Here is a 27,336-nt window from a genome sequence, read left to right on the forward strand (position 1 = left end):
TCACAGAAAATAAGGAGAGTTACTACAGCTTTAAGGACGCTCGGCGCGCCACGCTCCGTGCCGCCATCGAGAGGCACAAACCACCAGATCATTTCTGAACGGATGGCTCTGTGGATCCGAGACCGTTGTGTGCACTTTCTCTAGTTATCACAAGAGCTAGACATCAGCCATTTTCCGGCAGATTTCACTTTTAACAAGAGATTTTGTCATGGAAAGCCGCGCGGAGGCTTCGTGCGTCACGACCGATTCGCTGATCGACGAGACAAAGAACGCCTCCATTTCGGAGTGTTAAAGGACAAGTTGGGACATGCCTATCTCGGCTTTCAATGCTTACCAGTCCAGTGAGTATCAGAGAAATTGTGGCGAGCTGGGCATGTCCCAACTTGTCCTTTAACATGCCGACAGGCATGGAAAAACTCACGCATGTGCACAAGGGTTCAAGCTTGGCTGACGTAAAAACATATGAATCAAATCCATATATTTTTTGAAAAAATAAAAAGGGCCGTTACTTTATGGACAGACCTCGTATGTACTGTAAATGCTTTTAATGCATATAGCATCTGCGCTGTCCGTCCTTCCGTCTGTCCATCCGAAATTTGTTCTCCACAACATAGCTCGGCACCTATTGCTCGCAAAAACTTCATATTTAGTGGTTACATGCCTTAGAGGAGTACTTCGCATGGGTTCGAAGGCCGGTGACCTTGACCTACTTTTCAGGGTCACTCGTGGTCAAATCCACTCAAAATCCTTCACCTGAAATTTGTTCGCCACAATGTACCTCGGCACCTATTGCTCGCAGAAACTTCATATTTGGTGGGTACATGCCTTGGAGGAGTACTTCGCATGGGTTCGAAGGCTGGTGACCTTGACCTACTTTTCAAGGTCGCAACTGTTAAACCCTTCGCCTGAAATTTGTTTGCCGCAATGTACCTCGGCACCTATTGCTCGCAGAAACTTCATATTTGGTGGGTATATGCCTTGGAGGAGTACTTCACACGGGTTCAGAGTCCAATGACTTCCGATGACCGTGACCTACTTAACTCCATTGCAAAATGGCTCTGCACAGGCCTGGGAGGTGTACTTGGCACGGGTTCGAAGGCCAGTGACCTTGACCTACTTTTCAAGGTCACCGTGATGGTCACAACCGCAAAAACCTTAGCCGCAATGTGGCTGGGCATCTATTGCACAAAAAACTTCATATCTGGTGAGCACATGCCCTGGAAGAGTACTTCACACGGGTTCGAAGGCTGGTAACTTCCGATGACCTTGACCTACTTTAGGGTCACCAACGGTCACAACTGCTAAAGCTACATCCTTCGTCGCAACATGGCTCAGCATCTATTGCACCGGAGAACTTCATATTTGATGGGTGCATGCTTTGCAAGAGTACTTAGCACAGGTTCGAAGGCCGCTGACCTTGACATACTGATACTTCTTTGTTTACCGATAATACCACTGTGTTAATACAATTTCCTAGTTTTGTTCAGTGTATTTACATTATTACAGTCTGCTAATAAATTGATCAAAACTTAAACCATGTACGAGGGCTGTCCATAAAGTATAGGTCCTTTTTATTTTTTTCAAAAACTATATGGATTTCATTCATATGTTTTTACGTCAGACATGCTTGAACCCTCGTGCGCATGCGTGACTTTTTCCACGCCTGTCGGTGACGTCATTCACCTGTGAGCACTCCTTGTGGGAGGAGTCGTCCAGCCCCTCGTCGGAATTCCTTTGTCTGAGAAGTTGCTGAGAGACTGGCGCTTTGTTTGATCAAAATTTTTTCTAAACCTGTGAGACACATCGAAGTGGACATGGTTCGAAAAATTAAGCTGGTTTTCGGTAAAAGTTTTAACAGCTGATGAGAGATTTTGAGGTGATACTGTCGCTTTAAGGACTTCCCACGGTGCGAGACGTCGCACAACGCTCCCAGGCACCATCGTCAGCCTGTTTCAAGCTTAAAACCTCCACATTTCAGGTTCTATTGATCCAGGACGTCGTGAGAGAACAGAGGAGTTTCAGAAGAAGTCGGTTTCAGCATTTTATCCAGATATTCCACTGTTAAAGGAGATTTTTTTAATGAAAGACGTGCGAGCGGATTGCAGCGTCGGCTCGCAGCCGCCGCGACGCTCCGCCACAGGAAAAACACCTCCGTTGGAAGCCTTAAGGACAAGTTGGAACATGTCCAGCTGTTAAACAATTTCTCATATACTCACTCCACTGAAAGCCATCAAAAGCCGCCTGGATTTTACAAATGGTTATCAACACGGAGGTGTTTTTCCTGTGCTGCCGCACCGCGTCGGCTGCGTCCCGATGCGCGGACCCGTCCGCACGTCTTTCATTAAAAAAATCTCCTTTAACAGTGGAATATCTGGATAAAATGCTGAAACCGACTTCTTCTGAAACTTCTCTGTTCTCTCACGACGTCCTGGATCAATAGAGCCTGAAATGTGGAGGTTTTAAGCTTGAAACAGGCTGACGACGGCGCCTGAGAGCGTTGCGCGACGTCTCGCACCGTGGGAAGTCCTTAAAGCCACAGTATCACCTCAAAATCTCTCATCAGCTGTTAAAATTTTTACCGAAAACCAGCTTAATTTTTCGAACCGTGTCCACTTCGATGTGTCTCACAGGTTTAGAAAAAATTTTGATGAAACAAAGCGCCAGTCTCTCAGCAACTTCTCAGACAAAGGAATTCCGACGAGGGGCTGGACGACTCCTCCCACAAGGAGTGCTCACAGGCGAATGACGTCACCGACAGGCGTGGAAAAACTCACGCATGCGCACGAGGGTTCAAGCATGTCTGACGTAAAAACATATGAATGAAATCCATATAGTTTTTGAAAAAAATAAAAAGGACCTATACTTTATGGACAGCCCTCGTAAACTGGATCACTGTATTTTACAAATTTAATCATGAGTAAAAAAATCTCCCAGGGCTGCAATCATTGCTCTCTTTTCAACTGTATTCATAATATTAAATATTAAAATACTTCATGAACCTAGATTTCTGCACGCTTTGTGCTCAGTAGCTTTTGTAGCATGGGCCATTGCAACAGGCACATTCCACCAGCAGGAATGTAGCTCAGCAACTATTGCTCGCACGAACTTCATATTTCTTGATACATGCCTTGGTGGAGTAATTTGCATGGGTTTGAAGTCCAGTGACCTTGACCTACTTTTAAAAAATTACCAATAGTTGCATTTGTTCGAAGGCTACTGACTTTTTATGGTCACTGTTGGCCACATCCTCTAAATAAATGTAATGTCAATCTCCAGTTTTTCCACTGTGTATCCCAGTTTACATCAAACACATAAGGGTTCAACCAAATACCTACTCCACACATGTACATATTACTGCACTTTACATGGAAAATAGTACTGCGCGCAGGGCGTTTCATTACGAATGTCTCTAGTTTTCCCCTGAAGTGTTACACGTAAATATTGACATGCATGTCATCCAGTGCGCGCACGGTTTATCTGCTCCACACGGAGAACTGAGTAATTTTAACTTTTTCTAATTTTCATCGCGTGCAGCCAGGTTCGGATGGAGTCTGTGGTAAATGAGATGTTAATGAGGCGCTGTGACTTTTTTGACTTGTGCCAAGACAGAGAACCGGTGGGGAAGGGTGTGGGGGAGAATGCTGCGCTCCACTAATTGATCTGACGGCGCAACTCGGGCGCAAAGTGCCAGAGAGGGACTTTTCTTCACTAAAACAAACAGGTAAGATCTTATATTTACACCGTGAGTAAATTTACGCCGCACAAGGAGCACAGCTTTCAGGAAATCAATTGACAGCATCAATTGACATATTTCAACTTATGAAAAAGCCTGTAAAAATCCATAAATTAGCTGCATCACTATAAAAGCCACAGTGTTCAAAGAGTGTGAAAAAAGTAGTGGCTTATAGTCCAGAAATTACGATATTATTCTTTGCTTTTAGTTGAATACTCAGTCTGTTTTGAAGCTGTATTGTGAATATGCTGCAATCTGTATATATTACAGCAGGTTATTAGCAAAATACAAATAGTTTTTATTTTAACTCTTAACACATTCTTTAGTTTTTTAATGCAATTATTGTATTGTAATATCTTGTATTTGCATTGCATACACCAATAACACCAGCTCTGACATTATGACCACGTGTCATGTCTTCCTGTGCATGATCCAACTCATAGTTGCCTTACTGCTTAGGACCATTGTGGCTGGAGAAGATCAAATGGACAACCATGTGCCATCCAGCACCCAAGACGGTTTTTGTAGTACTGCGGATGCGGTGGCATGCAACACCAGTGCGTGCTCCCAGACTTGACTTGCATTTGTAACGAGACTTTATTTCCCTTTATGACTCACTTGTCTAAAAACAAAATACGAATTGAGGCAAAATTGTTGATGGTACATTTAACTTACCCAGTTGATGAAATAAGCTTGAATGAACTTGATAACTTCCAGGGTGACCAAGAGACTGATGGGGATCAAGTTGTTGAACAGAATGATGAAGGTTAGGAAGTTGAGGCCAAAGTTAGCTGCCCCCCCATCTATAAAGGGAACAGTTTTGGATAAAGGGGGTGATACACAGAAGACTCGTGAATGTGGGCGATTAAATATCAGTTTATTGAAAATGCACAAAGCTCTTTCCAGCCAATGATCAAAATTATCCCAATCCTGACAATATGTGGGTATAACATTGTGCATTAGCCGGAATTAATAAATTCTTCCACCCAACCTCACCCTCTTATAACTCAACTGATCAGAATTCCAATTTAATGTCCCAATAGATAAAAGTAGTAAACAGGGATAGAACGATCTCAAATGTTATTAGTGTCACAGCAGCAGCCTTGGCATCCAGCATGATCAAGGCAATGAATTCCACAAAGCACTATGCAAAATGATGCTTGTCCCCAAAAAAAAAAAAAAAGCCCCAAAGAATTGCCAATGGTCATCAACATCTAACCCCACTGGCACCAAACATGAAAACAGGAGGGGTGTGATTTACCTTTCCTCAGCTTGCAGGAGGCGCAAGAGTTACCTTCCTCAACCCAATGATGATGACTGAGCTTAGCATTGCGGTTGAGAGGGTTAGCTCATCCCCATGACAGAACGATTGCAAAACAAAACTGAATGGCACAAAGAAAGTGGCAGAATGGAAGCTACTGCTACAACACCACATGTAGGAGGGAATAACTGTCAGAAGTGGGGAGGAAGACAAATATATCAGATGCACTCAAGACAGAGGAGGGAGATTCAGTCCACAGCACATTCTCAACCAAGAAGGAGTAGAAAAAAGTAGGTGGATTATGTCAGCCAGAACCATTCAGGTGTTAATTATGACCACTGCATGTTCATTAGAAATAGTTCTACAAAGCAGATTGTGATGTGGTTTTATGAAGAGTTCTGCATTAAGGTTTGCACTTCAGTGAGCCATTACAGAGAAGCTAAAGTTGAACCAAACAAGGCCATGCACAAGTCACACTCTTAAAGCTGATGTTCTTTATGATTTTAGATGCTAATCAAGGCAATAAAGATACTACAAGGCAGTTAAACTGCTAATTGAATATTCTACATGGACATTAATGTAAGAGAGTCACATTTCATCAGCATTACGTTAAAATTTTAAGTAACTAACTTAAAAAAAGCAGGTGTTGGGCATTTTACAGAACATTTCACAAAAATAATCCGTTTATAATATATAGAAATATATTAATATACATACAGTTACCTACTATAACTCCTCCAAGTAAATTACTACCTAAGTAGCATGTAGTATGAAAGCACCTTCTGCAATTAGACTCTTCTGAGATCACTCCAGTGGTTTCAAGTGGAAGTTAAAAACTCTTATCAGTTGGTGGCAAATAACATTAATTTGGCACAACCTATCTTATGATTCCACTCACAATGCCATTGTTACAGCTGTTAGCTGATTCAAGTAATCCTATTTTCTGCAAATAGGACTGATACCCCCCCCCCCAAAAAAGAAGCACTTCCGTTAATGCCTTCACATGTCCGCTGTATGCAGCAGACAGCAGATTTTCCATAGTTTTCAATGAGAATATGACAGAAGGTTCCACCACTACTGGCTGTGAGAGCAAAAGCCGCACACTACGTGGGAAAGCCATGTTGACACTTGCACAAATTTGATCCCCGTACTGCTGTGCAATTTGTTGTGCCAACGCGACCCGCTTTGTCCCGCTGGATGCTGAGCTTTATCCCGTTTGATGCCACGTTATATAAAATAATCATTTCGTAGCCGATGACGCATTTGCTCTCAGAACTTGATTGATTAAACCATCTCTCATCGCTCCCAGAATCACAGAGAAATCATCTGCAGCTGCATGTCGCAGTGGAGAACGCATTTAGAATTGTATGAAAGGTAATTATTTATAGTATAGATACTGTAATGGATTGGTAAAACAGTTACATTTTCAATGCTTATCAGTTTGATAATGTATCTGTAAAATTATATTTATTATAGATGTAACATCTCTTAATAGTTGTTCAGATGCATTGCGGCAATGAGACGCATTCAAACGCAGTGTTTTCGAATAGACTGGGCAATGTTCATAACTAGTTTACAAAATTAATGCGTGCCAAAAGTTTTGGACATTTTGAAATTTTCTTTGCGCAGTGGCACGCAGTCACGCACAGTTCACGAGGTTTACAAGTTTACTCACTGGCACAGCAGATTGCGTGCCAGTGCGGAAATCAAATTCATGCAAGTGTCAATGTACCTTAAGTCCCATTTGTCAACTTTTCCGCTTATCGTAGTGACAAGGACAAATCATATTTTACAGGCTATACAAACTTTCATGCAGGGGGTTAACTTAATTCCTTTCCCCCATGCAGTGACTTTGGAGTGGCCCATTGCAACATGGAGAAGTGTTTGTCATTTTTTACCTCCTTCATTAGATATAAGGGGATCCGAGAAGAGCCAGATTTCTTTCAATCTCCATGAGCAATGTATGTCACAATTTAAACAACCTATGTTCACACTTTATACTAGGTCAAAGGCAAATTAATCATACTACTTTTCAGCCTCCAAATGTGTCCTAACCAATATAGAGTGGCAATATTGCATTAATTTGACTCTGCAACTTAATGTTTTTTTAAGATGCAACAATCCACCACCTCTCTTTACTCACAGGCTGCACAATATGCACTAGACAGAGTCTCAACAACTCCCTCAAAGATGGACATTTGCTTTATGATTTACACCCCCTCATCAGTGTAATATGGAATATTTTAGAAGTAGAAGTAAGTTTTAATGTCAAAGAAGATGGTATTAAAACCCTTGCAAAGCCAATGCAACATCTTCTAAAAAGGGACAGTGTAAGTCATAATACAAGTTTGCACTGACCAGGGTACAAAGTCTCCTACACAGGTCTGTCAGGATACAGAGTAATGGCCAGAGTGACACGATAATCACTTTGCATGTACAAGGTTCAGAGCTTCATCACAGCATCCAAAAACTACACAACAGAAACAGTTGCTTCGGTTGTGTTACAAGCAAATTGTTTTTCTTAAATGGCTTGATAGTAAGTCCCTTCGGCTGCTCCCTTGTTTGCACTCGGGGTCACCACAGCAAATCCAAGGTGGATCTGCATGTTGATTTGGCACAGGTTTTACGCCGGATGCCCTTCCTGACGCAACTCCACATTACATGGAGAAATGTGGCAGGGGTGGGATTTGAACCCAGAACCTTCCGAACTGAAACCACTTGGCCACCACCCCTGCCCTTAAATGGCTTGATAATTAATATAAAAACAACACATTTTAAGCTCCATTCCTACAGTGTACTCTGTCCTCTTAAATAAATATTAATAATATAAAATAATAATAATAATAACATTTATATAATATAATAAGAGGCATTTAGAAAATGTCAGTTCTTGCCTCTGGGGTTCAAGCTTTGAAAGGGGGGGGGGGGGGTTTGAGGGCAACCTGATCTCCTTGACATGAAAGTAAATGATGCTTTCCATTTACTGCAAAGGAATTATGAATAAATATGATGACCTTCTGAAGCTTGGGAACTGCAAAGTATTTAAGGTGGCACAAAAATGAAGGAAGAGTGATTCTGTTTGCATCAAGCACTGAAATTAACTGGATGAAGGTAAAAGAGAGCTGAAGGGGAAAAACAAAACAAAACAAAAAAAAAACCCCAAAACCTAGCGTTGTTCTCCCTGGTATGAGCTTGTCCATGGCATGGGCCCATACAAAGTAGGGCAACAGTATAGGGGTGAGGGCAAGGGGCTTCAATTGCTTAGCAAAGGCAGAGCTTCAGTAAGGGGTTAGTAAGGGAGGGTCATTCACGGATGGCCAAGGCTTTTAAATGGTTGTTACCTGGAGCTGTTAAAAAATGACAACAAAGAAAACAACAACAAAAAACAAATCAAAGAGCACATTAGAAATGAACAAAAAAGTACAGCAGCGCAATGATATTCAACCATTTCTTTAACACTCTCATACGCATCACATTTATGTATGATGTCACAGGTATTCTCAGTTACAGGGAATTTATTTATTCCCACATTGCCACATATTTCACTTGTAAATGCCAAAACACTTTTTAACTGAGGCAACAGAAATGAACCAAAAGAAACAGCATTTAGGAAGGTAACTTAAAATTACAAAGAATAAGCTGATATGGACAAGTGAGAACAAATATGTGGAATTAGAGGAGCAGCACAGGCTGTTCGGGCTCTTACAGTTGAGATCCATGTACCAGGCGTCATTGCCGTACTGGTACTTCCAGATGGTTTGGCCAACAGAGCAGACCAGAGAGATGGCCAGCAGGCAGCCAAACAGCACAAGGATCTGAAAGTTGGTGATGCGTTCAACGTTGGAAAGCTTGAGAGGTGGCCGAGTGGAATTCTGGGTAGCAGATGACAAGAGGATTGAGGTATTTTGGCATTCATTTATTTCTTGGTTCTCATTTAAAAAAAGCAAGATATGACACATTCATTACACAATTTATGTCACTGGCTCTGTTTTTGTTTGTTCTGGGTTCATGTCCAGATAACAAATCACTGACTTTTTGTTTTTTGCATTAAGATGAGCATGTTAGTTGCTATAGAGGCACACTTCATTAAAGGCGTATTTTGATAGAGGAATTAATGGTTATTTTTGTTACATTGAGGTATTTATTATAAAGTTTGTCAATTAACTAAAATTAATGCAACTTATATAAACAAAATATTTCTTCTACAGAAAAAAAATTGCTCGAACAAAATATTTCTACAGAAAAAAATTGCTCGAATAGCTGCTCGTGCTCCAAGTGCACCTCTGTTTTTTAAAATGCAGCTCTTAAATATTTTCCATATGAATATTTTCTTGACCTGTACGTTTGTCTTCAGAGCTCTCTATGATATTAAGTGTCCTTCCTTCATTAAATATTATTTTGTGCATAACCATCAAATTCATAATTATCCGACCAGGCAGGATGCACATTTGCATTTACCTTTGCATAGAGCGACTCGTTATCAGCATCACATCAGATATCATGGCGTTAAATCTTGGAATGATACGGTACATCTTGTAAATCCATCTATCACCTTATATACATATAAAAGTGGACTAAAAACAAAGATTCTGCAGGAGTATTTATAATGACTGTTATAATCTGAAAAAAATGGTGTAATTCTGTTATGTTTGCTTTGTTCGGGAGTTCTCTCTCTCGAAACTCTCTCTCTCTCTAAACTCTCTCTCTCTATGTATATAGTTTTATTTTGTGTTAAATAAACAAATCAATCAATGTAAACATCTCAAATTTTTTAGAAAGGCCACTAATTGTCCAACCAGTGCAATTTACTCCAAACTGGTGGTCTAAATATGGCAAGGGTTATTTATTTAATCTTGCCTTCATGATGTATACATTTGTGTTTTATCTTTCTATAAATACACAGTTCGTGCATGTACATATATAAAATGTGCCACCATGCTTTACCTGCATAAGCTTTGTGTCGTGTCCTGTAAAAACCACCACACCGTGGACCCATTGGGTGTTCCGCAGCTGGGCTCCTCTCAGTAAGATCTGGTCAGGACCCAGTGGTACTGTACTGCAGTGAGAAATATCACAGCCATAAGGGCAATGTAACACCATCACTACACAATAATTACACCAAGTTCCCATACAATTGTTTTTGTACCACCAAATTAATAATTAGCTTCTGAACCTTTATGAAACTCTTAACATTTTCTGCTTATTACCATCTGTTAGGGTTGTTCATAATAAAATAGGATATGGTTTTCAACATCAGACAGTTTGCCTCAATATAAGGGAATATACCTCTATCATACTGTATATGCGCAAAAACACCATTCTATGTAAGACGATACATATCTACTTGGAAAGCCTTTTGGATTTAGTCTCTTTTGCATTATAAAACCTTCATGGATAACACAGAAACTCAGCTTCTGGTGATACTTAGAAAAGGTTCATCATTAAACCTCCTGGAGACAGGCCAAGATTAAATTGAACAGCATCACTCACACATTGTGGAGCTGCAACGAGCTGATTATTAATCAACTATTAAATTGATAACCGAGTAACTGTTCTGAGTCTCTGTTTTTAGTGTCCAAAGTTTAGGATTTCAGCTTCTTAAAAGTGAATATATTCTGACTTCTGATCAAGTTACAGTCCTATAATATACAGCGTAATGGTATTCCTCCTGCCAGCTCTATGCAAATGCATAGCGTAGTTAAATATTGCTGAACTGCTGCATTTGTTTATTCAACAAAGATTAAATACTCTCAAAAATTTCACAATAGCACCAATACTGGTCCCACTCCTGGCTGATGAGTCTCTGAGCTGTACTTGGAACAGACACCCAGTCATGAAGATCTACATCAGCACCCACCTCTGTCCATTCAGGCGGATATTCCCAACAAACTCGTACAGATGGCGGTTTGGACTCTCACACTCCATGCGCCCAGAGAGACGCGTCAGGTTGTCGATGTCTTTGAGGTCTGCAGTTACTTGGAGACCCTGTTCAGATAGTTTGTAGGAACGAAAAGTTACATCAGTGTTTAGTTTTTATCCATTTTTGCCTTCAAGATATGAATGAAGGAACCCTCAATGAAGACTATCCATATTGATCAACTAATGCCAACATCAACAGATACTAACAAGAAAAAGAAAGGGCTCACCTGTCTGATTTTAAGGTTTGTTTCTCCATCCAAATTAGATGTTTCAATGTAGCACATGGCCTGTGGTTCACTGTTGTGGAATTAGAAGAATTCATGGATTAGATGTGTACAATGTTACTCCAACAAGTGTTATAAATAATGTACATCATTGAGAAGAAAAAAAGAATAAACGCTGTTCATAAAACAAAACTGATCATGTCAATAAGAGGTAAAATACACTGCAAAGAGGGAGGAGGGGAGAGAAAACACCAGAACAGGGTAAAATGAGGGAGCAGGCATGCGGAGCACAATAATCAAATGAAACAAATGGGCCACTGATAGACTCTGGGCGCAGAGACAGAGCTGGAGCATGCTGGTTCTTAAGGTGAGCTGTTTGGCTGTTAGGTAGTTTTTTTTGTTTTTTAAGTACAGTAATGAATGGGTACTATAGACTCGACTAAACACAAGCACACAGGGTAGAAGGAAGCAGATAAAAAAATTAAAAAAAACACCATGAGACTGAAGCCCCATTAAAGATAGAGTGAGAATATGCTGCTATGGGTATTTGTAGAGCACTGGTGCTGTTCATTAAGCAGAACAATGACGCAGTACTAACAGAATGCTTTTTAACCCACACCGACTCTTCCAAATGATGGTGACATGTCACCAGATGTCCAGAGAAGTCAGCAAAACTGCTGTTCCAAAATACTTTTCACCAGTCTTGGGATATGGCTGCATGCAAAGTGTAAGAAGAATTGCATTCAAGGTGCAAAACAAGCCATGCAAGGGCACGTTTCACCCCAAGAAGCAAGCTTGTACGTAGAGCCTATAATTAGTGATGTTACAAATCTCAGCAAAAGCATCAACAAGAGACTGTTATCATACAACATAATGTAACATTGAACACCGAATATTATTGCTAAAAGAATCAAAATGTAGATGTGGAAACTATAAAAATAAAGCAAAGTTACTCATTAACTGTGGTTTATACAAATATATTAAAAAATGAATGCATCTTCCGCCAGTGTGTAAAATAAAACATGTATCACTTGTGAGAGTTACGAGATTAAAAAAACGAAAATGTCTTGTCCCAGTAGGCATACACAAACCCCATCTCTCCCACAGCTGTTCATGGTACTGGTTTCCTGACCTGGACGATAGTATGACGAGGTCAGCCGGGAGATGATCCCCATTTGCGGCTCTGACTACTTCCCCAACAGCCACCTGATTTTACCAATCAAATTCCAGCAGGGGGCGAGAGAGAGAACGTGTAGCAATTGTTTGTACAGGGGCAAGAATGGATAGGATGGGGGGGGGAGGGGTGGAGAAGATTAAATAAAACACAAACAAACAACAAAAGCAGAGAAACCATTTCAGTTCAAGGGAGATGACTACAATGATCCACCCTGAATGATCAAAGTATGACTGCTAATCTGTTCTCCTTTTCAGAACATTATTAAGAAAAGCATAATTTGAGAAAGTATAAAGAAATTGCTCATCAAATATGCTGTATTGGAAAACAATTTAACACAAGAATGAACCAGGGACATGGAAATAATGTATTCAAATTGTTGTTCAGAACACTACAGAATGAGAGGTCTCCACCATTAAAGGCATTTGAATGTGTTATAATTTAATTTTAAATGAGAAAAAGCCAAAGTGCGAATTAAACATCCAATTCGGGGGTGGTGGTGGGGGTGGTTCAAATGGATTAAGAAAAGGAGAAGAATGCGATAGGGTCGTGTTGACGTGTTTGATTATTTATAAAAACTGCTGCCTCACCTACAGAGATGATGGTTGGCACATAATCCTTCACCTTGCATTTGCAATATTATGTTCTCAAGATAAATATCTTTTCAAATCCAGACTCTCAAAATCCTGACTAACTTGAAATGTTTTATGTATTGTTGCCTACACTACATGAATGTAACCATCATTTCTATAGGAAGGACGGGGCGACAGGAAGAAAAGAAAAAAGAAAGGGAGGCGCATCCTACAGTTTGGCAGCAGGGTGGACTCCTATACCTGGATGATAAAATGACAGCATCCGCAGGTACGAAATCGCTGCCATTTACTTTAATAATATTGCCCACTTCAACCTGTGGAAATAAACGGGTTACTGTGGTGCACTCACTATAAACAACATAAATTGAACAGAAATTTTTACATTAAGCATAACTATAGACAGTGGTGGGCCGTCAGGGCCAGCAGGGCCTTCTCTGCTAGACCTAGAAAATGAAAAAAGAAAAAGTGTAAAATGTCTTAAACTATTTAGTTTGTAATTTATTTGTTTAATCTACAATTGAGTTGCTTATATTGGTATTGTTGAGGTTTATTTTCCTACTTTAAAAGGTGCCTTGAACAGCCCTGTCAAGCTGTCCCTCCTCAGGACCTGCTGCACTGATTCAGCTGCCCGTTTGTTGAAAGGCCACACATATGAGTGATAACTGGCATGACTGACAGAATTATCAGCCAATCAAAATTTGACATACAATGAGAGTGGCTCCACCTGGCCCTGCTGGGTGCCATGAGCTCCCCCCACCCCACCCCCTGTATTTTCCCAGGGTGCTGCATGCAAATTTGATTAAAATAAATAAATAAACAACAATAATAATAATGGCAGCCGCATTCGCTTCAGCAGCTTCAGTTGACCTCTTCGCTGATCTACTAACATCGCTTTTTTCAAGGCATTCTTTCATGGATAAAAAAAGAAATAATTAAAAATGGAAATTCCACACCAAAGCTGGATTCAGCAGGCCAGTAAGAACTTTGTAAGGAATTTTAAAGACTAACTACGAGCGCTACGAGTGGCTAACAGCTAGCATGGAACACAACAAGCTGTTAAGGACGTTACCAAGAAGAAAGGAGCACAAGATCTAGCATGACTCGTTCTTGATTTACTGGACAACTACAACACCAAAGCGAACTTAGTGGCTCAATGTTATGATGGAGCAGTTGAGATGGCGTTGGGGCTAAATGGAGTACAGGCACACGTAAAAGACACACTTACCCAAGCTCTCTTTGCGCATGTTATGTGCACACTTTAAATCTGGTCAAGTCCCGGGGAGCATCAAAGATCAAAGAATGCAAAACATTTTTTGCAAACCTCAGTGGATTGTGAGCGTTCTTTACACGCTCTCCAAAATGCACTGAACTAGTTTTGCCAAAGGCGGCTGCCACGCGTGGGACAGGTGAGGTGGAACTTCAGCAGCAGGCTGGTGTGTCCACGATAAGAGAGCAGAGCTTGATGTTTTTCAGCACATCCTCGATCACGCTTGGGATTTTGATCAGGAAACAGTTCACTGTGCATCAGGAGACTTGGCACAGTTAAAAAGTTTAGTTTTTTCTTGTTGCCTTCACTGGGATTTTTGACATCGCAGACATGTTGTTGGACATTTTACAAAACAAAACTTTGGACGTGCAGTTCAGTCTGGCCAGAACTGATGAATTTTGCCAAAGTGTTGAGAGACAAAGAAAATTCAGTGACATTTTTGAGGAGACCACGCGAGCCGCAGGTGCGCCGAGCGCACCCCGTGGGAAGCATGACACATGGGCACACAACAAACAGCTTCACTAGGTCGTGATTGATAACATTCTCACACAAATCAGGAACAGATTTGAAGATCACAATAAAATGAGGTTTGCTAGATTTTTGGACACGGAGCGGTTTAACGCATTTAAGCAGACATTTCCCGAGGCAGAGCTCTGAAGTTTGACAGAGTTATGGTCCTCATTTTGATCTGAATACACTGAAAGTCATGTACAACATGTCAAACTTTAACGGCAGAAGTATCAGCGACCTCCTGGTTTTTCTGAGGACGATTTCGAACAGTAAGACAGAACTGCATGCGCTTGGATGTCTGATCCTGACCATTCCAGTGTCTGCTGCGTCCGTGGAGCGTTCGTTCTCAGCCCTCAAGTGGATAAACGCATATGCAAGGAACACAATTAGAGAAGAAAAACTCTCTTCTTTGGCATCTCTGTAAATTGAGAAGGAACAACTCAGCCAGCTGAAGCAGCAAGGACACCTGTCGACGCCGTTATTGAACGCTTTGCAAAACAGGACAGACGCATGGATTTTATTTACAAGTAATGGGTGAGTGTTACTTTTCTATTATATTTTCATATAGGCTATATATTTTTTTTTCTTTTAATTGTTCACATGTGCTCTTTGAGCCTATTGATTGACGTTGAGCTTAACTGGGGTGCACAGAAAAGCTTTGCTGAATTGTATTTGTGGCTGTTCAATTATGTGTGCAGTGACTCCTGTATTTTGGCATTTTGTGCACTGATATATTGATTAATAATTGACTGAATGATATACTTATTGGGATGCATTGTTGCTTTACTTGGTGCATTTTAATTATTGGCATATTGTTGGATGCCTGTGGCATGGTGTGAAGCACGGTTGTTGCGTTGTACCGCACAACGTGCGTTTTGTTTACATAGGTTATAGTTGACGTCTACTGAAGGCCCTGACTGAAACCCCACGGCACACCACTGACTATAGAAGGGTATTCATTAAATTGCATACCTCCACCAAGGCCCAAAATGCACCATCTTGCAATTCAAATCATTTATCATTTGTAACCAGCTCATCTTGGTGCCTGTTCAACTTTTTTTGTACCTTGGAATCTGTCATTCATTATTTTCTCCATCGTATCTCCATACATCTACTGAAGCATCCTCAGTTATGTCACATTCAGCTTGTTTTCCTGCACTCCATTCACTGCCCACGTCTTAGCCCCGTATATCACTGCTGGTCTGACGGCTACCTTAAAAAGCTGACTGCTTCGGTCACACAACACACACTCTTCCAATTGCTTCATCTAAACCGCACTCTGTGGGTTATTTCTACAACAAATTCTCCATTTTGATACTATGGATACTAGCTATTTAAATATAGTTTGTTTTTTTTGTTTTTCCCCAACAGCTTTCCTTGTAAGCTAGTCTTTCCTACTCTACCTCTGAACTGGTAACCCATGTAAGTCCATCATTCAGCAACATGAGTATAAAAGACTGAATTGATCTTGAAAGAACTTCGCATCTATCTATCTATCTATCCACACACACACACACCTGACCTTGAACTGGAAGTAGGTTTTTTTGGGGGGGGGGGGCATGTCCCCATATGTGGACACAGGGTCTCAGGAGGTTAAGCTGTCTGTAGTCAACCCTTTATCCCAAGCTATGTCCAAATCTACTGCAGGACAAGGCTGACATTTTCACCTACTTTCATAAGGAAAAAATTAATAAATAGATGCACAAATAAATAATAAAAATGTGGCATTATGAAGCCTTATATTAAAATTTGGAAGAAAAAGGTGTTCTTTCTCCTGGGCCATCCAATTTTTCTGAACCCCTCCCAAATGTAATGTCTTCTATTCTGTTTAAATCTAATGATTTTGTGAAGAAAATGTTATTTTTGAGTAATCCTACAAAGAAAGAAGACAATGTGGTTTGTGGAGGCAATACAAGTGAGAGGTGGAAAGCAATTGAAATGTTTTATCATTAAGATATATACATAAAAGCAATTAACATATCATGCACTAATGATGGGAACCAATCTAAAGAATAAACTAAAGAAGTCCATTGATTACTGCAGATCATACATAAACAGTTGGGGAAAAAACCCACCCAAAACTATTCAAACATTTAAGGAAAATGGTTAGCCTAAAAGGACTGTGGGAAAAAATATCTGGTACATTTGTACAATATTTGTAATAAAAGACTACAATATAAAGTAAAATAATCAAATCTTTGTCAACAATAACAATGAGCCCTATGGACAAGCACACAAAACTCCATCTTTGCTGATTGATTACATACATATCTTTTAAGGAACTGGTCATCCTCAGTTTTAAACACTAAACAGGCCTGTCTATATATGCAACTGATAAATATGTATAAAAATCCAACAAAAGTCCAAATATATCATACCAGAAATATTTTACTTTATGGACTTCTTCATATGATGTGCTACCACTGTGTGAAGTATCATTGAGATCCATCAAATGGTTTAAAAGGCGTTGCGTTAATAAGACTCACGGACAGACAGAGCAATTCATAAAGGCCACTTTAAATTTTTAAATACGCATAATAGATGCTGAAACTTGGAGAAGGAATGACAGATCTGCAAAATAAAAATGAGTGTAAATGACCATTAGTTTCTGTACTTACCTTCTCCCAGTGCACAATCTCCCAGGCACCATTCCTCAGTACTGTGGTTAGCAAAGAGTCGGACAGATGACATTATGAGAAACAAGAAAAGTAAGAAAGGGAGCACCTGAAAGATTTGTGGCGAATAAACACTGAGGGCCTGATTTACTAATGTCCCATATAATCAGTACTAAATTACGTGGGCATTCTATAATTTTGCAAGCCGGGCTGGTGAAAACTTTGCAGGTTATTTATTCAACAGTTACCAAACTGAAAATGAATGTGCATTGAAAATGGTTTGTCTGTCATTTCATGAAAGGTTTGCAGTGTGTGGCAATCCTGTGTGCACAACTAGTAGATCAGGTTGTTTGCGGATGATATGTTTTTATACACTTAAACCTTTAATAAAACAGGCCCTTAATGTGCAATGAAAAAGATAGATATACTATTTCATACTTAAATGCTAACAGTAAACAATATATAATACATTTCTACACCATTAAAAAAAACATAAGCATGACATCTTCCTCTTTAAAAATCTGGCAGGCAAAATGTACCTTGACATTCCTTTTTGTTGACAACATTGTCAGCTTTGTGACGTTTCTAAAAGAAAGCAAAAATGACAATGTTCAGAACATGCACATTATTTTCTGTCATACTAATGAAAAAGAATGAGCCAAACCAAAGCCAAGAGATTCTACAAAGTATAAACTCAACACAACAGCTAAAATAATCAGGTAAAGTCAGGTCTGGAAGCATGCGACGGTGCTTTGCATCACTATATCCAACACCCTGCAGAACCATCTTGCGTTCTGGATGGCAACCACTAAGGCAGATAACATCCATCCCCCCCTCTTGAGAGTACCCATCTATTCGCTGCATCCAGGTACAATACGAGGGCTGTCCGTAAAGTATAGGTCCTTTTTATTTTTTTCAAAAACTATATGGATTTCATTCATATGTTTTTACGTCAGACATGCTTGCACCCTCGTGCGCATGCATGAGTTTTTCCATGCCTGTCGGTGACGTCATTCGCCTGTGAGCACTCCTTGTGGGAGGAGTCGTCCAGCCCCTCGTCGGAATTCCTTTGTCTGAGAAGTTGCTGAGAGACTGGCGCTTTGTTTGATCAAATTTTTTTCTAAACCTGTGAGACACATCGAAGTGGACATGGTTCGAAAAATTAAGCTGGTTTTCAGTGAAAATTTTAACAGCTGATGAGAGATTTTGAGGTGATTCTGTCGCTTTAAGGACTTTTCACGGTGCGAGACGTCGCACTGCGCTCTCAGGCAGCGTCGTCAGCCTGTTTCAAGCTTAAAACCTCCACATTTCAGGCTCTATTGATCCAGGACGTCGTGAGAGAACAGAGAAGTTTCAGAAGAAGTCGGTTTCAGCATTTTATCCGGATATTCCACTGTTAAAGGAGATTTTTTTTTAATGAAAGACGTGCGGACGGGTCCGCGCGTCGGGACGCAGCCGACGCGGCGGCACAGGAAAAACACCTCCGTGTTGATAACCATTTGTAAAATCCAGTTGGCTTTTGATGGCTTTCAGTGGAGTGAGTATATGAGAAATTGTTTATCAGCTGGAGATGTTCCAACGTGTCCTCAAGGCTTCCAACAGAGGTGTTTTTCCTGTGGCGGAGCGTCCTGTTGCGGCTGCGAGCCGCCGCTGCAATCCGCCCGCACGTCTTTCATTAAAAAAATCTCCTTTAACAGTGGAATATCCGGATAAAATGCTTCTCTGTTCTCTCACGACGTCCTGGATCAATAGAGCCTGAAATGTGGAGGTTTTAAGCTTGAAACAGGCTGATGACGCCGCCTGAGAGCGCTGCGCGACGTCTCGCACCGTGAAAAGTCCTTAAAGCGACAGTATCACCTCAAAATCTCTCATCAGCTGTTAAAATTTTCACTGAAGACCAGCTTAATTTTTCGAACCATGTCCACTTCGATGTGTCTCACAGGTTTAGAAAAAATTTTGATCAAACAAAGTGCCAGTCTCTCACCAACTTCTCAGACAAAGGAATTCCGACGAGGGGCTGGACGACTCCTCCCACAAGGAGTGCTCACAGGCGAATGACGTCACCGACAGGCGTGGAAAAACTCACGCATGCGCACGAGGGTTCAAGCATGTCTGATGTAAAAACATATGAATGAAATCCATATAGTTTTAGAAAAAAATAAAAAGGACCTATACTTTACGGACAGACCTCGTATGGGTGTCACCTTGCCCTCTTCCAGTTGCAAGAGTTCTCAACACTGAAGCACCCGAGCACAAGATCATAACCAGAGAAACGTGTCACATGACCGAAACATCATGGCTGACACTCACAGATGCAAATGTTATGCCTTAGTCTCCCCAAGTAACTGTTTGTTTGATGGTCATTCCAGCAGTACCAAGGGACCTCTGAAGTGACATAGTTCCAAAGATATCCAATTGTCACCTTAATTCACTTGTTTGCATCCAAGTCTCACAACCATACATTAAGGCAGGAAACACCACTCGCCTAAATGCTTAAAGCTTCATTCATATTAGGTATTGGCATTGTGAAACTTCTCTGTTCAACAACTTCACAACACCATTACCTCTTACCAGGTCTGTGTTTCAATCTCAAAGGCTGAGGACCCAGAGACATTAATGTCCCCGGTGAGATAAGCAAATCTGTCACCAAATTTGGCACTTCCGCCACATACAGGTACACTTTTGATGGCTGAGCCCCAGAAATATTAAAAGTCTGGATCTTAGTCTTGATACTGGATAATCACAAAATCAGATGGTCGGAATCCTAATTCAGCCACGTGAGGAATAAACTCAAGGGATCAATTGTTTCTGCAGAGCTCACAGTATTGACTTGGTCGCAGCCACGTCACTGCCAGTTTACTTCCGCGTCAGGTCAGTCGCTGGGGTGAAAATCTGCGGCTGTCGGCGTGTTTTACCATAGAGATACAATGGAAATGATCAAACACAATGGCGAGATGTTCAAAATCCTGATATTTATTCCTACCTCATAGACACACCAGGTATTTCTGTATTTTATATCAATTATGTCACATATGAATTGTGAACTGCTGGTCTGCTCCAGGAGGGGCCGTGCTGCTGATTATTTTCCCCAAAGTAACGCATGATCCATGTGACGCATAATCCTCTTGGTGTGTCGTGATGGATTTTAATTTTCTTTCTGGCTTTGTTGGTACAACGCACTGCCTTGCATTGCTAAGGCATAAAAAAAGTGGTGAACATGAAAAACTCGCATCAACTTCATTGTGTGCTACCGACTGTTTACACACCGGCCGGCGGTTGCTAAGCACATTGCTAAGAGCTCACAGACAGAGTGCACACACACTCATACCTTTCTCAAAATCTCTCTATTTCCCTCTTTACTATTCCCATGGATGTTCAGAAAAAGAAAAATATTTAGATGGTGTGTGTGTGTAATCTCAGTGCAGTAGGGGATGAACAGCACACAGAGGTTATGGGTAAATACTGCAGTACTGGTCTCTGTAGACCTCACTCACAGACAAAGAAAATTACAGCAGCAAAGGATGAAAGAGTAGAGTGCCTACAAATTCATCTGTTATGAAATGACTTTTGTTGTGAAGAAGTCTTAAGTGCACAAGAGAATTCTTCCTCATTCACAGACTACAGCTGAATCTTGATTTCAGTTCAACTGGCAACATGCCAGAGTTTCTTGGCCAAGCGGTTAGTGCGGTTGTTTCCAGAGCAGAAGGCCACCCCTGCCCATTCTCCATGTAATATGGAGTTGCTACAGGACTTGCGCTAAATCAACATGCAGAGCTGCGTTGGATCGGCAACCCAGAGAGAATAAAGGGAGAAGCCAAAGGACCTTAGTACATCAGAATGACAACCTAAAATAAACAGCACATTGTCTGCACTACCCCGCGACCCTATAAGCGGTTGAAGATGAGATGTGATCGTCTGCACTAACGCGCAGCACCCTGAGCAAATACTGACAAGCTTACCATTGACCAATGGCACTTTTCTGCAAAAGACTTTTGCAAAGTACAGTTCGGCGGAGTCACCATGCCAAATTTGGTGACAAAGCAACTGAGACTGAAGTTACAGGGAACCGCATTCTTGCTTGAACCCCTGCTTGATATCACGGGATTTGGCCACTTCCGGGGAAAGACTGCACTAACACAGCATCACTTCTAACGGAAAAAATGGTGTACTGTTTTATTTTCGGCTGCAATCACCGAAACGGTCATGAAATGTGCAGTTTTGTTGGTTCCCAGTGGAGAAGGAAAGATGGGGCAAATGGGAGAAGGCGTACCTGTAAGTTTTAGCCTACACAACCGCCTCAGCATGTTTGAGCGCCAAGGCACAAACATACAGCAACACATGTCCGCTTTCCAATGCATCGTCACTTTTTATTTGTATTGTCACTTTGTTTGCCCAAAACCTCAGAGGAAGTGCCATGTTTCTGATGGGGACAGACGAAGGCTGTCCCTGGAAGAAGAAACATGCTCTTTCATCTTTACACCTTTGGCTCCCACCCTCAAACAAGACTATAGTTCCCTATTATACTCAAGGATTTTTTTTTAAACAAAGTACAGTCCAGAGACCTTGACCATTTGACCCTAGAGCCAATAGGCTTCTTGGGGTCAAATATGCATAACACACATACCAGGTTTGGTGACAATTGCACATAAAAAAATAAAAATAAAAAAAACCCCAAAAAGGAATTATGTTCACGGGCAGCACGGTGGATTAGTGGTTAGCCCTGTGGCCTCACAGCAAGAAGGTCATGGGATCAATTCCCACTTGTGGTCATTCTGTGTGGAGTTTGCATGTTCTCCCCATGTTTGCATGGGTTCCCTCCGGATGCTTCCCCCGGCTTCCTCCCACATCCAAAGACATGCAGGTTAGGTGGATTGGAAACTTTAAATTGTCTGTAGGTGTGCATGTGTTTGTCTGTCTATATGTGGCCCTGCAACAGACTGGCGTCCTGTCGAGGATGTACCCCGCCTCATGCTCTATGACTGCTGGGATAGGCTCCAGCCACCCGTGACCCTTAATTGGAGTAAGCGAGTTATGCCCATAAGATTTTTTACACGGCACAATCAAATCATCTTAATCTTTGATCTTTTGATCCTCAAGCCAATAAGTTTCTTGGGATCACTATGTGTAATGCTTTTAACAGGTTTGGTGGGAATTGGGCCAGTAAAACTTAATTTATCTTGCTCACAAGTGAAATGAGGTATGACTGAATGACTCCCTGCACATAGTGATGTCTGGCTGCTGGCGATGCAGTGTGAAAAATTTAAAACCGAATGCTGCATTCAGTTAGTTGTTTATTCTGTGGTAGCAGAGGTGCAGCATAAAGATAAAATATGTGCAGTACAGTGCGTCTCCATAGTGCATGATTCATTAAGGTCAGTGTTGTCCTATCAGGTTAACTTGTGAGAGACTGTGCAAAGGAGGAAACAGACATGCGCAGGTGACCTTCAGCAACAAAGAGAGTCATCAGTCCTCACTTCCCATGTTTTTCCACAACCGGCCAGCAGAAAAGTGCTGTGCTGGTACCTTCAGATAGAAGGTAATAGTATAGGGTAACTGTCCACTGGGATCTGCAGGGAGGATAGCAATGCAGGGTCACTGCAAAACAGTTATATGCAACATCCCCTGACTGAATTCAGACTGATGTTAAGCAAATAACGTGGTGGAAATATAATAGAATTCAAACTTTACAGTACAAGCTTCAAAGAAAAACATGAGAAAATCTTATCAAGCATTTCTTCAATAATTCAAGGTTGCTTGATGCAAAACATTTGTTTAATTAGTATTAACTGCCTTTGTTTGAGCGCATTCTGTATCTGGGTTAATCGGGTGAAAGAGTATTCTCGGTGCAACAGCAACAGCTGTGACCTCTCAAGTGACTGACTGTGTGTATTCATATCTATGTCTATATGTTGGCAAATCTCCTGCTGTGGCTGCATAATAACCACAGCTTCCTCTGCACTTAAGCAAAAGGTAAATACAAAAAATAAATTCTGTGTACGAGGGGCAGTCAGTTCATTTTACTTAAGGGAAGTAATTTAAATGCAGGAGAGATTAGTAATTTAGTTTTACTTGATGTATTTCTGGCCATCAGAAGGTGTTTCTGTAAAATGAATTAATTATTTTTGAAAAAATTTTCACAACCTTTAGATGCAAGTACATGCTTAGTTGTCAATGTATACTGACAATAAATAAATATCTCTCACCTGAAAAAAAAATACAAGTAACATGTCTAACAGGTTGACAAAAGACAACTGAGAATACAAAAACATATTTTTACAACATACAGTTGTGGTTGGCAACAACGTCATTGACAAATGTCATTAATGACTTTTAAAACAAGAATTGGGTGAACAAGTCTGAATTAATTTAGGATCTTCTCTAATCCACACAGGCTCAAAATTACACATTCAGGCTTAAACAGCTACATACATTGACTTAAATCATTTACTTAAGTGGTGCTGAAGATTCCACAATGTCTAATGTTACAAGGCCACATGGCCAAGATCATAGCCTATTATCTCCTTGTTAGTGATCATGATGGATGGCAACTGGAAGTTTCTCTTTGTTGGCATAAAAGGATGTGTTTGACAATACCAATATTAAGAACAATGGGAAAGTCCAAGAAACTCAGTGAATATCAAAGAAGGGGAATTGTAGAAGGGCAGAAAAAAAAAAAAAAAAAAAAACTTCCACTTTCACTTTCTTACAGTTTTTTAAACTATATCATTTATACATGTATTACATGCATAGAGAACTGATCACTTTGTAAACCAAACAATGGCCGTCAGGTATATAAACATGTGGCTAGTAATAAATAACACTTAAAGTAGACCTGCATTGAAATAAATGCAGTCAGATCTTTGGACCAAAAAATGACATATTTACACATGAGATCCTTCTGAATGTAGTAAAGTAAATCTGCAAGCCCAGATCTGTCATTCAACGGAGAAATCTTCATTTGAAAATGACAAATTTACAGCTAACATTTAGCCCTCCGCAAATTGTCCCTCTCATCATGGACGCTGCCGAGACATCAGGGACAAGACCCTCTCCCAGCATGCATTGCGCACGCCAACTGTAATTTGTGGATTTGTCAGTTTGCATCTGCACCTTTTTCTTGTCTTATACGGAAGGATCTACCTTTTAAAACTTCATACTGTCTTGCGGTACGCTTGGTGAGTACACATTTCTTTTATTTGTGCTTGAAAATTATTTTTGTGGACTTTTTCATACGCCCGTTTGATTGAGTGGTGTCGCATTGAAAATCTACTGTCTTTCACCTCCGGTGTACCGTTCCGGGCTACGGAGGCGAGACCCGCAAAGAATTCAAGTCATTAAAAATATATAAGCCTCTCTCAGAGGCCACGGAGCTCTGCGGCTCCGATTACCGAGACGTGCGGCGCTGCGGATTTTGCAGCAAGAAGTCTGTCCTTGCGAGCAACAGGTGTCACCGCACGCACTGCATTAAAACGGCGAGCGTAGTCTCTGGACTTGTGCCAAGTTGGCTGCAACGCCATTCAGTAGACAGAGAGGTGGTGCTGGCTGCACAGCAGACACGGGGGTGTGAGTGCCGCGGCGGAATTTAACGAGCGCATGCACTCGGTAAGCGTATCGGGGGCAGTGAGAGCGAGGCGTCTGGGAATAATGTCGCCCGCTGTCGATGCCGCCGCTGATCTGATCCCCGGATCTGAGCAAGCAGAGCTGTATCTCACATTCATTGCAGCTAACGTTTGGATGTTGACACCAGGATGTGTATAACAGTAACATTACTAAGAGATAAAATCAATTTCTATGCGGGATCGGACTGAAGGCGGGAACGCGTCGTCTTGTCACCGACGTCATGGAAATGATCCGGATGTACAAACTGTTTTCACAGAGGGCTAAATGTTAGCTGCAAATTTGTCATTTTTAAATGAATATTTCTCCGCTGAATTACAAATTTGGGCTTACAGATTTACTTTACTGTATTCACAAGGGTCTTATGAATACATATCAGCTATTTCTTTTCTGAAATCTGACCACATTTATTTCAATGCAGGTCTCCTTTAATATACATATATTTCCGGTCCTTGCAAGTAATGAAATTTGTCTTACCAGATCCTCAATGACCTCCTTTACAGCAGCCACCACCAGGATGAAGAGCAATGGAACCAGTGTGGTCCAACGACCAGTGGGAGACACATCTGGGATTTGCTGACGGGAAAGACATAGTGAGGTCAATCAAACTGTATAAAAATATTTTCCCCAAATAAGAACATTGTGATCAACTAAGTGGCTGCTTGAGAGTTGGCTGTGGAACAAAATTCCAAAAACCCTGCTGCAAACACACTACACTGGCTCAAAGTGCAGCAACATCAATATGTGTTCAAATTTATCAAAAGATTAAACAATGTTACATAATTTCTTTCCAGAGTTTGGGGTGGGGGGGTGGGGGGTGGGGGGGTCCTGGGCCCTCTGTACAATTAAGCCAAATTATACTTATTTTTAAAAAAACTGCCTTGCTTACAAGGAGAAACTTGATGCCACTGCAGTACTGGAACATTTAAAGGAAACACTCAAAATAATTCCTCTCATTTGTGGCTGAATTATTAATTATCTGGTTATTTTAAGTCTGGTAAGATTAATGGGCAAAGGACAGTGTAATTACAGCCAAGGTGGTGGTGCCCACAGGGGTGCAAAAGTCAGTGTGATACTGCTTCAAGAAAACGTGGATGAAATGGATCTATCCTCATCAGCATAGATGTTTTATTCAAGGTCGCCAACATCGACATGGCAGGTAATGAAGATTCACACTGGCAGCTTTTCAAAGTACCGACTTCAAGGTCACAGCGTGAGCCCATTTCCAGCCTCAAAGCCCTCATTAACACAGAGGAGTCCATCAGCACCAATATGGGCACAGCCAGAATCTTCCCATCACTCCTTTCCTGAATCATTCCGCAGAGCTCAGAACACCTGAGGCATGGATTCAGGCTCCCTTGGATCATAACAGCTGGAGGATCAGACTTTAAGCATCCTTAAAAAGGGAATAATTGTGAACAATACTTGAAGCAACTGTAAGCTTCCTTATGGCTCGAAAAGCTTTTTGCTCTGCTAGCACTTTCAGCAATACAGCAAAGAACTGACACTGATGTATGGCAGCATAATCGATACGTGACCAGAGACAATAATGAGCAGGACACTGCTATTCACTGCACACGAAGAACTCTTTTCTGCAACCAATTCAGTGCCATTCATTTTAAAACATCAAAACTGCTACAATAGTTTTTTTTTTTCTTTCTTTTTAAATCTGATGGACTACCCAGGCCACATTGCAGAGCAAGTACGGGATGATGTTCTTGCTTTATTGCAGGGGGTGGCAGAAGTAAATGACCAAAACATCGTCATCCGCTGCACACAGTAAAAGCTACAAAGCATGCACTGTGTTGAGCCCGCAGGCAAATCTAGTTAACTTTTGAAACAGGCACACATAATATCACATGTATTATTCATTATTAGGATACCGCCTGTGTGTGAGAACGAGACAATGTAAGAGCGGGTGCACCGAAAGAGAAAGAAAGAGATGAAACAAGCTTGTATATGATGAAATTACAGACATGACCTTTGAAAGTGGTGTGTAGGTCATGCCAAACAATAAAAGACTACACAGTTGTTCTGTAACATTATAGCAGCAGTTCACCATTTCACTTGGCTGAAGTTGTAATCACATAAACGTTAGCAGCATCACACGTCTTACCTGCAAGAGTGCAATGAAGAGGAAGAAGGCATTGGCTGCCCTCCGGAACTGGGAGTAGAGGAATCGAGGAAGGAAGGTGAGGACGTTATATTTGGCTGTGCTGAAGATAAGAGAAAGCAGTCAACCAGGCAACCAGTGGATGAGGGACCAAGAGAAATGGAGAGAGAGAGAGAGAGAGAGAGATTTTTTTTATTTTAATGCTATAAACACTCCAAATGTACAGCAGAATAAGTCACCTGGGGCGTTGCACATTTAAAAAAAGTGCATTGACATCCATACTAAAATGATTTACCAAGAACACTGATTT

General features: G+C 41.1%; 1 protein-coding gene across 1 annotated transcript in view; it reads right to left on the reverse strand.

Moving 5' to 3' along the window:
• Positions 1-27,336, reverse strand: part of atp8a1 (ATPase phospholipid transporting 8A1) — a 265,900-nt gene that overhangs the window by 154,850 nt on the left and 83,714 nt on the right. Inside the window, exons 3-12 of the mRNA XM_034181944.1 lie at positions 27,030-27,129; positions 25,391-25,489; positions 17,836-17,881; positions 17,300-17,340; positions 12,270-12,343; positions 11,141-11,210; positions 10,852-10,979; positions 9,939-10,050; positions 8,701-8,866; positions 4,409-4,536 (exon numbers count right to left, since the gene is read on the reverse strand). Coding sequence (XP_034037835.1) covers positions 4,409-4,536; positions 8,701-8,866; positions 9,939-10,050; positions 10,852-10,979; positions 11,141-11,210; positions 12,270-12,343; positions 17,300-17,340; positions 17,836-17,881; positions 25,391-25,489; positions 27,030-27,129 — 964 coding nt within the window. The remainder of the gene's footprint in view (positions 1-4,408; positions 4,537-8,700; positions 8,867-9,938; positions 10,051-10,851; positions 10,980-11,140; positions 11,211-12,269; positions 12,344-17,299; positions 17,341-17,835; positions 17,882-25,390; positions 25,490-27,029; positions 27,130-27,336) is intronic.

This window comes from Thalassophryne amazonica, chromosome 11, assembly GCF_902500255.1.
Source record: "Thalassophryne amazonica chromosome 11, fThaAma1.1, whole genome shotgun sequence".
Taxonomy (NCBI): Eukaryota; Metazoa; Chordata; class Actinopteri; order Batrachoidiformes; family Batrachoididae; genus Thalassophryne; species Thalassophryne amazonica.